The sequence below is a fragment of the Grus americana genome, chromosome 3 (genome assembly GCF_028858705.1).
Source record: "Grus americana isolate bGruAme1 chromosome 3, bGruAme1.mat, whole genome shotgun sequence".
Lineage (NCBI taxonomy): Eukaryota > Metazoa > Chordata > Aves > Gruiformes > Gruidae > Grus > Grus americana.
Genome location: NC_072854.1, coordinates 113,428,639 through 113,440,879, shown reverse-complemented (window position 1 = coordinate 113,440,879; position 12,241 = coordinate 113,428,639). Strand labels below are relative to the sequence as shown.

General features: G+C 44.7%; 1 protein-coding gene across 5 annotated transcripts in view; it reads right to left on the bottom strand.

Annotated features, from left to right (window-relative positions):
* Positions 1-3,693: 3,693 nt before the first annotated feature.
* The window catches only part of ATL2 (atlastin GTPase 2), a 41,737-nt gene continuing 33,189 nt past the window's right edge, over positions 3,694-12,241 (bottom strand). Inside the window, exons 11-15 of one of the 5 annotated variants that reach the window (XM_054821351.1) lie at positions 9,652-9,723; positions 6,133-6,564; positions 4,674-4,688; positions 4,462-4,572; positions 3,958-4,055 (exon numbers count right to left, since the gene is read on the bottom strand). In XM_054821351.1, the coding sequence (XP_054677326.1) occupies positions 4,465-4,572; positions 4,674-4,688; positions 6,133-6,564; positions 9,652-9,723 (627 nt within the window). In that variant the 3' untranslated portion in view covers positions 3,958-4,055; positions 4,462-4,464. Of the gene's footprint in view, positions 4,573-4,673; positions 4,689-6,132; positions 6,565-9,651; positions 9,724-12,241 lie in introns of all 5 variants that reach the window. The other 4 variants (XM_054821350.1, XM_054821353.1, XM_054821354.1 and 1 more) reach the window with 4 other exon arrangements.

Sequence of the window (12,241 nt, the reverse complement as noted above, 5' to 3'; positions counted from 1 at the left end):
TGGCTAGCACAATTGAAAAAACATTGGATGCTCAGTATATCTAGGTTCATAAAATACAGGACTTCCTGTTCTCCACCCTTCTGTTATTGCTGTGCCACACCTGATGTACTTTTATAGTTTCCTTAACTTGACGCTAAGAATCAGCCATCCACAAGAAAAATCTGTGGCCTGGCCCTAGCCCACACTAAGAAAATGGAGTTACAAGATAGCCAGAAAATAAATTTCCTGTTGTTTATGCCTTTCTGGAGCCAGAAATCTCATTATTTGTTGCCCTAGATGACTGTTTCCCCTCCCAAGGAACCCAGGGATCTGAGCTTGTGAGGGTGAGTGCCTCTTCAACTTGATGGCAGCTGGAGAAATACATTCTAATCAGCATTTCCTGAAGTAACAAAAGGAGCAAGTATGTTTTCTCTTGTTGCCTTCTCCCCTGCTGTCTGATGCTGTAGTTTGTTACATCTTCCCAGTCATCTCATCTGTCTACCTACATCATTTTGCTATACTTTGCCAGCCATAGCATCTTCCATACAGCTTTCCTACTGAGCTCTGCTGTATCCTTTTTGAGGCAAGAGTTGGCCAGAGCTGTACTGCTAGTGAGGGGTAAGGTTACCATGTTTTACTCTATGCTTTTTCTGTTAAATTGGTTTTTACTTTCTTGGGGAGGATGGGGGAAGCAAGGCCTCAGGACACCACCAGTTTGCACAGAACCAAAACGGCGCTCTCAGCCCATTTCCTGAGTGAGTATCAGAGCAGCCCTGGGTGCAGCCCTTTATGCCCCTTTGTGTTCCACTGTGAAGTTCCTCTATGCCCCTGTACTTGCTCTGTGCACAATCTCAATGTTCTTAACAGAACATAGGCAAAAGTTGAGAAATACTAACCTTATTTGACTAAGGATACTAATTGTAAGGGGTTGCCCAGTAGAAGTGAGGGTGCTACAGCTTCATGTCCCCATGTGCAACCAGCAGCAACGCTGAGCCAGCATTCCCAGCAGGCGCACACACACACACACAACACATGCTCACACCACACACAAGTGGCACCAAAACCTGTGTTATGTCTGTATCAGGATGAAGGCCCATTAGTGGGAAATACACATGCACAAGCCACAAGCTGTGGATTCAGCCAGCAGCTGGCCCCGCATCACCAGTCTGCTCCAGTAGCTGGTACATGGACACAGCCCACAGCCCCACTCCACTTGCTGCTTCAGCCCACCTTTGCACTCACCCACTGTGGCTGCTCTGAGTAACATGTCTATCCTGTAAATGGCCTCAGAGCCTCTTTTGTTTCTAGAATTGCCTCCCACAGAGGGAGACACACAAGTGTGTATCAGTTGAACCCCAGCCTCTCCAAGCTAGCCTGGACCTCTTGGTCCCTCAGTTGTTTCATGCAGAAATAGATGCATGTCCAGCCCAGAGTTAGGGCTGCTTCAGTACCTTATCCTACTTGCTGGCTAAATCTGGCCTGATATTCATACACTGACCTACAACCTCACTCCACAGTTGCCAGCACTTGCTTTCCCCTCACTCCAGTTAACTGGCCCTCCAAACATCCAGCCCTGGTGACCCAAGGTCACACCCCAGCTGCTGGCACAGACCTCGATGCACACAGAATGGAGTCCACTCTCCCAGGAACAGGGTGAGAAATGGAGTTAAGGGAGAAAACAGGACATCAGACAAGAACATTCACCAGACCCTGTTGCCACATGACCAGCACCTTTTATTCCCTTAATTATCTATTGCCTGCACTTGCTGCTCCTAAAAGTCACCTTAGCCCCTCCCTTTCCCTACCTTTGATCCCTCCCACAGAGTTGAGGGGCTTTTTGCCTAAATTCTGTAACTTCTTGGCACAGAGCTCAGGAACTCTCCCCCTGCAGACCCTGCTTCAGTCCTCTACTAGAAGGACAGAGTCTCGATAAAGCCTTCCGGCTTTGCTGTCCTCATCCCAGACAGTTCTGCTGTCACCATCACTCCAGGGCAGGCCCAGCCTCAAATCTGACTTGTACCTTCCCAGAGAAGGCAAGGGCCCTCCACACCCCCTGTGTGACTCTAGTTGTTTGACTAATAAAAAGATTAATCACCAAAGCATTAGATTGTTTAAATAACAGTATTTAATCTGTACAGTTTGAGAGAAGATATCATAAAATGCAACATTCCTACCTCATCTTCAGCATCATTCACCTGTAGCTGAGCCCTCATCTCCCGAGGGCAGGTAACGACCACTCCCCAGCAGTTCTTTATGGTACAAAAGTCACAGTGCAATTGCTTTAGTCCTAGACAGATGATTTCCCTCACTCGAGAGGGGAGACTGATGAAGCTCAAATGTTGATGGCAATTGTTACCATTTAGGAATTCAAAAAACCCAGCTATTGCACACAGTCATTTCCAGCTGAAACTACAGCAGTTAATTATTTAGCTGCCTTTACACTCCACGCAGTTGATAAGGATTTAGTCAAGAGTGAAAACAGAGCCGGTAACAAGATTTCAGTATGATAGTTGTCAGAGGGCAGAAGCTAACAAGCAACTCCACAAATCAAGAAGCGTGCTTTAGAATACCAGAAAGTTCTCCTATGCAGGGAGGGGATATGAGCTAGACAGATGTCATCTTTCAGAGACAAGCATGAGAGGAACATCAGCTTCAATAGAAAGCTATGAAGTACAATAGACTATCTGTTCATATAATTGTCAGAATAAGTATTTGACAGTTTATGTAGTAGAATACATACTTGAACATCTTTTAAAAATAAGCACAGATTTCATTTCATATATACACAACTGATTTTAATCATGTACTGAAAATAAATTACAGGAAATAACTTTAAAATGCAACAGAAGACAAGAGGTTCACAACAAACATTCCCATTGATTTTCCCAAGGGGGTGAGAGATTGCAGTGCTCAAGGCAGGTAAATATCACAAATATATCAAAAAACTTCAAATTGTTGATGCATTCACACATTTACATGAGCCACAAACATTCCTTTACAGGGACTGCACTTAGCTACCACAGAACCGGGTTTTGCCATAAACTACAAAACTTTGATACAAAATTGTATTTATATATTTATATTTCATATACATGCCCTATCTGTGTTTTCTTAAAAAATAAAAACTAAACACACTGTACAGACAATCCTAACTCATTGCTTGGTAGCTGTAGGCAACGTTTTTGGATGGAATTTCTCCCCCAGTAGAATTAATGGCAATATTATATACATGAAGGCTAAACTGCAGAAAAAGACAGCTCAGTTCTGATATGCACCTCCCTTGGGACCAGGTCTGCAAGTTCAAGGCAAGACACCATACGTTCTGACCCACCGACCCCCTTACGAGTCAGTTCTGCCATCAGTGGCATGAGGAACCAATACATGCATTTGTGTAACACTGGTATAAAAGGCAATAAAGCAAGATAGACAGTGTAATGTAGTGGCTCTAATGGCTTCACCAACTCGATACACAGAACCACTCGTTAGAGGCAGCCAGGGGATGGTGTGGAGCTGGGACCATTTGGTGAGAGCACACCCTATGTGGGTCTGATCATTACATACTTCCCTGAAATTACCTCCTGCAGAGGACAGATTACCACTGTAAGCCAGAGACTGCACCAACTCAAACACTGGGGGAAGATCCCTCCCCCCCCTCCCCCCCCAAACACACACGGTTCACCAGGACTGTAAGTAAAACAGACACCTTCCCTCCCTCCCTCCCCCCCTCCCGCCCCCAGCGCTCTCCATGGCACCGGTTTGTCTCAGAAGCAGAGCACTGACAAACTTACACTTCCAGGTGATGGCAGCAATCTGTGAAGCCAGTCACACTAAACTACTTCTACAGTTGATTGTAAACTTTGGTTTATTTTTATTCTTTTTTATCATTATTATTGAGTTCTCATGGTACAGCAAGCATGTCTAGGATGAGAGGGCAGAGTTGAAGAGGAGATGAACTGTCAGTCTGTCTTTAGTCTGGCATGGTGAGACACCTGTTCGGTCAGGCCTGCTTTGATAGAGTTTTTTACAGACTGCCTCATATGATCCTCCATCAAATTATCACTCATGGGCTTCAACACCTGTGGAATGAGAAACGTGCAAAAGAAACAAAAAAATGAGGTAACCAAGGAAAATAAAATACAAAAACATACAAAGAGATGAGACTTGAAATCATGAAAAAACTGAGAATGCTGAAGTCTGACACAAACTGGCATGAACTGAAAGAGAAATGAGTTTTGCTGCTACAGTAATGAGGTTAAATCAGTCACATGCTATGGACACAAGTGATATCCCTCCTATACATCAGTATTTCACTGAATTCAAACCACTTTACAGTTCCTAGAAGATGGATGTGCAATTCCATACCCTATATGCAGCAGTCTGGTATGGTTACAGCATTTATGCAGACCGGCCCAGACGGTCCAGCTTATTGTCCTATATGTGTAAGTGTGAACACTTCAGATACAGAAAGAAAGTTAAAAATACTGGCTAGATTTTCTTCTTGTTATTGTTGGATGAGAGTCGCTGTCGCGGCACTGATGTAAGAGCACGGCGAATCGTTCGGCGTCTAAGGACTTCAAAGAGTTTGGAAAACACCTAAAACACGAATTCAGCTGTTAGGAAAAGTGGCTCTTAGAAGGCAGCAGAAAAAGTCAATCAAGTTCAGAAAAAGAAACTGATTGCCAGTAACTCCTCACCTTCCTGGGATTCCTCTGAAGCAAGGAGGGAAAAGAAAGGCAGAGATTCAGAAAAATCAATAACAAGAGTGACTCAGACAGGATCTGTAGGTGCTTTGCATATTATTTGGGATGTACAACTGTACCACCACCACCACCAGCAAGCTCTTTTGGAAACCACCTTCCTCTAGCCCACAAAAGGCAAGCTCCCACTAGCATAACCCAAGTTGTCTCCCTTCCAGGGAAGGTCAGCAGTCAAATCAAGCCTTATGCACTCCAGGTATCCTACAGTAGCAGCTGCACTCAGTGAGTACTACACGTAGAACTGACACCTTCCACTTTTCTTGCAGTGCTCTTCAAGCCCCAAGCTCAAAAGCAAGAAGCTACAGTGGTACAGGAAAGCCTCAATTTTAATCATTAGTTAGGGGCATAACTCAAAACTTAGTACATAGATGCTCATTTCCCTCCTATTACTAGAAATCCACTTTTTCTGCTTCAGTGTAACTCGTAACCTTACCTGGTTGCTCAGATAGGTCTAATGTACCACTGCCTATGATGAACCTTGAACAGTCATTTTTCAGATGTAGAAGAGAGCCTCTGTATAGAAAGCTCCGGTTCATTATTTGCTTGTGCCTTAGAGGACCCATTTTAATGTCATCCCAAGTAAGTTCAGTGAGCCCTTTATTTCTAGTGACGGCAACACCAAAGTGTTTCCCTTCTGCTGGCACTGGGCATAGCTACTCTGAATGCTCCAAACACTACTTATAAGAGTTGGTCAGGAATTCTCTACATTGGCTTTACTGGCACAACTGCGTCAACTGGATTCAGGCAGCAAAATCTCTGTACAGAAGGCTTTCTCCTCCAGCTTTGGTACTCTTACACTCGTGTCATCTTTTCTTTCATGAATTTGTCTGTCAAGCATTTCTTGCAACAGCAGTTGCACCAACTGAAGTTGTCACAGACAACACAAGTCTTCCTGAAGGAAGAAACATGCTGTACATCATCTTGTAGCAGCTGCTGCAAGTCAATAATCAGTTCTCTGAGGTCTAATTAGCCCTCCAGTGTCACACCATCAGGGGAGGTGGAGGCAGCAGTGTTTTGCCTTCCTCATTTCTTGCACCACCTGATATTTTATCCACCACATCCACAGCACAAGTTTATAACTTTAAATATACCTTTAAAAGCAGAATTCCTTGCTCTGAAAAAGCTAACAAGATTTTTAAAGAGTCTCTACCATCCAAGCATCTAGTGAGGCCTTTAAGTAACACTTTTTTGATAATATCCTAAGCTTGTTTAACATTCTTTGTGTGTGGCATCTCTTACTGAAGAGAGCAGTCACACTTCTGAGCTGATTTTCCCTTTGGCAGCACTAGCATTCTCCATTAGGTCTAGACCAGCTTTTCACTTACAGCACTGAACAGAAAACATTTGACATGTCTGCTCAAAAAAGGAAGATTTTGCATTAAAAATGGATACCAACCTGTTCCCATATAGCTTCAGCTATCTGATCAATGGCTGTTCCAACTTCTCTGAATTCCCCAGAGTACTTAACATATGCCCAAGTACAAAACGATATAAGAGCCATCCCCAGCACAAGATTACACAGGGTGGCTATGGAGTTCATACCAAGGAACCCAGTCAGTCCTGAGGTTATATACATGGCAAACATGACTGCAAATAGAGTGGCAGGGGTACGAGCAGCATAAAAGATGTTTTTGCCATCGTTGTGCTTCACAAAGTTTGCATAGATCTCGTCGATTTCCACTTCAAGCTGTTCCTGGTAGCGCCGACAGAACTCTTCCCCTCCCATCTTCTTCACCGAACGGAACTGCCTGACAGCTGACTCTCTGAAATCTTGGTGCTTCCGTTCAAGGTCCGATGGGGCAATGTAAGGCTTATCTCCCCCACAAACCTGTTGGAGCAATCAAGATGAGGTCATCACACCTTGAGTATCTTCTGCTGTACAGAAAGCAAACCTGCTGCTTGATGCATCCCTTTCAAGCCAGCATCAGAGTACCTCCTGCTGCTTTCTTGACTCTAAGCTCTAGAGTCCTGTCTCAAGTGAAGCAGCTAAAGGTGCTTTGCATCATGGCACAGCAAGTGCCATATCTGTCTGATCACGTACAGAGCTATGGCGCATGACTGAACTCATACTTTCAACCGTTCCCTTTGGGCAAGCCCAGAAGGACAGGACATCAGCCACACATACATTCCTGTTACGAAAACATGAAATAAAGGAATACCAGGAGGCAGAGAAAGCTTGGCTTGAGAAAGGTTAAGGAGAACTCTGAAGGCCACAAGCCCTCCCCTCAGCTTTTTACTCCTGGTCACCCATAGAATGGTTTGGGTTGGAAGCAGCCTTAAAGATCATCTAGTTCCAACCTCCCTGCTATGGGCAGGGACACCCTCCCGCTAGACGACGTTGCCCAAAGCCTCATCCAACCTGGCCTTAAACACTTCCAGGGAGGGGGCCTCCACAACCTCTCTGGGCAACCTGTTCCAGTACCTCACCACCCTCACAGTAAACAATTTCTTTCTAACATCTGATCTAAATCAACCCTCCTTCAGCTTAAACCCATTACCCCTTGTCCTGTCACTACACTCCCTGATAAACAGTCCCTTACCATCTTTCCTGTAGGCCCCCTTTAGGTACTGGAAAGCTGGAATTAGATCTCCCCGGAGCCTTCTCTTCTCCAGGCTGAACAACCCCAACTCTCTCAGCCTGTCCTCATAGGAGGAGGTGCTCCAGCCCTCTGATCAGCTTTGTGGCCCTCCTCTGGAGTCGCTCCTCCATCTCTGAGAGGGTCAGTGCAGAACTTGGACAAACAGGGTAGATTTTGCCCACTCAACAAGTTTATTCCTACCACTATCAGGCTCCACAGAACTTACCAGGTGATATGAATTAACAAGAACTAGCTGCTGACATCTTTAGTCTGTTCTTCCCTAGACTGTCCTCTAGGCTTGATTCTGATCAACTTGTGAGAGTACGTTCCTGCTGAAGGGACAAGACCATGGACTCATATGGACACCCATGATGTGGACACCCACCATCTTCCTCTCCCTGAATCAGCATGGGTATGAAAATGGTTAGACTCCAAGGACTTCCACTCTGTAAGTCTGATTTCTGATCTCCTAAGGACTATGCTTAGAGATTACTTAGGCCATCAGAGACATGCATACAGCAGATCAGCTTCAACTCCTCCAGACCCTCACAGCCAGACTATGTCTAAAAGCTGAAGATTCTTTCCATATAATGCCAAACAACAGCCTTCCCTCTTCTGCCTCAAAGTAGTCTTAGCAGTGCTGGTCATCTCATGTTTTGACTGCAGTAACAACTTTAACTTTCTCCTGCTGCTACTCCTTCAGCAGGACACATAGAAGATAACTGTTTCCAGAGTACAGCATCCCCTTTCTGCCTCACAAGATGCATGGCTTCACTGGATAGCTTCTTGAAGGCAAACCTCACGGTCGAGATTCTGACACCACCACTCTGCCCTTTGCTCAAGTTTAACAGGCACCTTTCTGCTTTATCCATATTGAAGTCCTCCACATCTGGCAAAACTCCCTGGAAAACAGCTACTAGTCTCATCCTCCAAAATGGTCTTTTCACATTGCTCAGAGTATTAAACACTAGGATGCTGATGCATCAAGGCCACCACACAAATAACTTCCACTGTTTTCTTATACTCTGTGTGCCTGCACCTGTCGTTCCTTACATTTAAGGTCATTAGGGGGACAATATTTTGGTTATGCACACTCAGCAAAGGAGGGCTTTGGTTCATGAGGAGAACTCAGAAGCTACAGTAAGAACTACATACTCCAGTCTTAAATACAAAGAGTTCCCACTTCTGTTCATAAAAATAGGAATTTCAGAGCTGTGTCGCATTAAGAACATCATCTGAGACATCTGGATAAAAATGATTCGAGACATTTGTGTGTATCTCTACAGTGATATATAAAAATACACAGTACTGGGGAACATTACTATGGAAACAAAGTCTGTTTAAAAGAACATCAGTTCCTGTTTATTCCTTGCCTCAAGAAAGAAACCTTACAACTACAGTATCTCAAAAGCCATTAAAGATTCAAGGTAGGGAGGCAGACTTGGCATTTATTATAAACCACCCATTTACTATTTCAAGAGATTTTCCAAAACGGAAACATATGAAGGAGTCCCTCTACACCAGCAGAGCATTCTCAAAACAAACTGGAACTGGCTAGTCTGCCACCAGCATTAGGTCTTACTCAATTTCAAAATGGAAAGCTACTTCAGCTATTAAGACCAGAATTAGCCTAGTTAATGGGGAGCTATGTTTGTAGCATGTTATCACACCTACTGGTCTTTTCCTGTTGTAGAGTTTCACAATAAGCATAGTCCTGTTAAGCTTTATGAGACATGAAACTGTTTTCAGATTTTCCTATGATAAAACCTTGCATAACACTACGTTGAAGTATGAAGTCCACCTAGACATTCAGATTGGAGTGGTATAAATCATTATCTTCAAGAAAAGAAGCAAGTAGGAAGTTACATATACAGCTTTTTCAGATAAGATAATTCTTGTATTTCAAGGTTCTTAAAACTTTAGAATAATTTTAGTCCTTGCATTTTACAGCTAATGAATGACCATAATTCAGAAACATGAGACTATAATACTAGAACTCTACCCTTGCACGACCCTGGCCCACCAAATGTCTCCTCACCTGTTTGCCCATTTCATGTCACAGGATTTTAAGATGTCTGTCAAGAGCAGCAGGGGGAACTAACAGGTGGTATCTTACAAACATGCCCATTCCCATACCCCCCAGCAACCTGTGTCTCAAAGAATCCTGGGTTTGCTGCATCAGACACCTAAACTCAGAGCAGAGTGCATAAAACACACGAGTACCTGCTCTAAGCTATTTTTCTCCGCTAACATGCTCACACCAACACCGAGTACAACAGCAAAACTGAAGGCCTGTATTCGCACGTAGGCAGTTAGAAAAAGTTGTGTCATCATACCTGCTCCATGCCTTTACTGTACAAGTCTTTTGCTCCTGCCACAGCAGCAAGATTGTTCGCCTCTGCTGTTGCCTAGAAAATATTGAACGCCATGCATGATTACAGCATTGCCAGCTAGTTACGTACACATAGTTACACTGCCCAACATACCCACATAACCTCCAAAGCTTCAGGTTGCCAGGAAAATGCCCCACAGTTTAGCGATATACATTAAAATACTGACTAGGAGAACGTTTTCTTCAGCTTCCTAGTACAGGTGTAGACAAACTCCCATGTGCTTGTAAAGGCTTTTCATCATGAACAATCTCTTCTGAATGTGCTATCGTTAATAAGCAAATAAGGATCACTAAACTATTCAATATTAATCCTGATACAAATTTTGACACCAAAACTTCACATATATAATGCAGAAGTAATACCAGCTTGCTTTTTTCCTCACAGGTAGCTATGTAAGAACTTAAGACTATTTTCACGTATCATGTCAGGGACAGTTATTCTACAGAATACCGCAAGGTATCATCTTCTGTATCTCCCAGGCACAATTATGGCATGCTAAGAAGAGGAAATAAGAGCAGCCTTTGTTTTATTGTGATGAGTTTTCTGAACTCTCCCAAAAGTCTAAAGAATTGGTTCCTCAAAGGATGATAAAACACCCACGTGGTCATGTCTTAATGAAGTGACACAGGAAGCTTAAAAAAAAAAGTCTTACCAAAACAAAATGGTTGAAACTGACCCTAAAGCCCACGTTTTTGTGAAAGCTCTTCATCCCAAACAATTCAAGGGTTTAACACACAGCTTTATACAACCAGTTTGTGTTCAGATTGCTTTAAAGCTGATTACATCCTCCTCGGATCAACCCAAAAAAGAAACCTCAATGCAGTTATCCAATCTAACAAACCCATATAGAGTAGCCCAACACTGCAAGACAGTGGCAATAGCTGCATTACTATAAGCCTTCTCCATTTTATCTGCTGCACCTGATGCTAAAACCTTCTGAATACAGTCTGAAAGATACTGACAAAATAACAAGTAACAGGAACCACATGCTTAGAAACTGAGGCAGCTTTTAACCAACCAACCAGATATACCCCTGTTCCATTTGAAAGCTGAAACTGAGGGAAGATACAAACGTGTACCCAGGCAACACAGTTCAAATGGCTTTCAAGGTTCATAGCTGATAGAATCATAGAATGGTTTGGGTTGGAAGGGACCTCAAACATCATCTAGTTCCAACCCCCCTGCCATGGGCAGGGACACCTTCCACTAGACGACGTTGCCCAAAGCCTCATCCAACCTGGCCTTAAACACTTCCAGGGATGGGGCTGCCACAACCTCTCTGGGCAACCTGTTCCAGTGCGTCACCACCCTCACAGTAAAGAATTTCTTTCTAATACCTAATCTAAATCTACCCTCCTTCAGCTTAAACCCATTACCCCTTGTTCCTGTCACTACACTCCCTCATAAACAGTCCCTCACCATCTTTCCTGTAGGCGCCCTTCAGGCACTGGTAAGCCGCAATTAGATCTCCCCAGAGTCGCCTTTTCTCCAGGCTGAACAACCCCAACTCTCTCAGCCTGTCCTCACAGGAGAGGTGCTCCAGCCCTCCAATCAGCTTCGTGGCCCTCCTCTGGACTTGCTCCAACAGCTCCATGTCTCTCCTGTACTGGGGCCCCCAGAGCTGGATGCAGTACTCCAGGTGGGGTCTCACCAGAGCAGAGTAGAGGGGCAGGATCACCTCCCTCGACCTGCTGGTCACACCTCTTTTGATGCAGCCCAGGACACGGTTGGCTTTCTGAGCTGCAAGCGCACACTGCTGGCTCATGTTGAGCTTCTCATCAATCAATACCTGCAAGTCCTTCTCCTCAGGGCTGCTTTCAATCCATTCCCTGCCCAGCCTATAGTTGTGCTTGGGATTGCGCCGAGCCACGTGCAGGACCTTGCACGACCTTGCACTTGGCCTTGTTGCACTTCATGGGGTTCACACGGGCCCACCTCTCCAGCCTGTCAAGGTCCCTCTGGATGGTATCCCTTCCCTCCAGTGTGTCGACCACATCACACAGCTTGGTGTCATCAGCAAACTTGCTGAGGGTGCACTCGATCCCACTGTCCATGTCGCCGACAAAGATGTTGAACAGTGCCGGTCCCAGTACCGACCCCTGAGGAACGCCACTTGTCACTGTTCTCCACTTGGACATTGAGCCGTTGACCACAACTCTTTGAGAGTGCGACCATCCAGCCAATTCCTTATCCACCAAATGGTCCATCCATTGAATCCATGTCTCTCCAATTTAGACACAAGGATGTCGTGTGGGACAGTGTCAAATGCCTTACACAAGTCCAGGTAGATGACATCAGTTGCCCTTCCCTTATCCACCAATGCTGTAACCCCATCATAGAAGGCCACCAAATTTGTCAGGCATGATTTGCCCTTAGTGAAGCCATGTTGGCTGTCACCAATCACCTCCTTATTTTCCATGTGCCTGAGCATAGTCTCCAGGAGGGTCTGCTCCATAATCTTACCAGGCATGGAGGTGAGACTGACCGGCCTGTAGTTCCCTGGGTCTTCCTTTTTTCCCTTCTTAAAAATGGG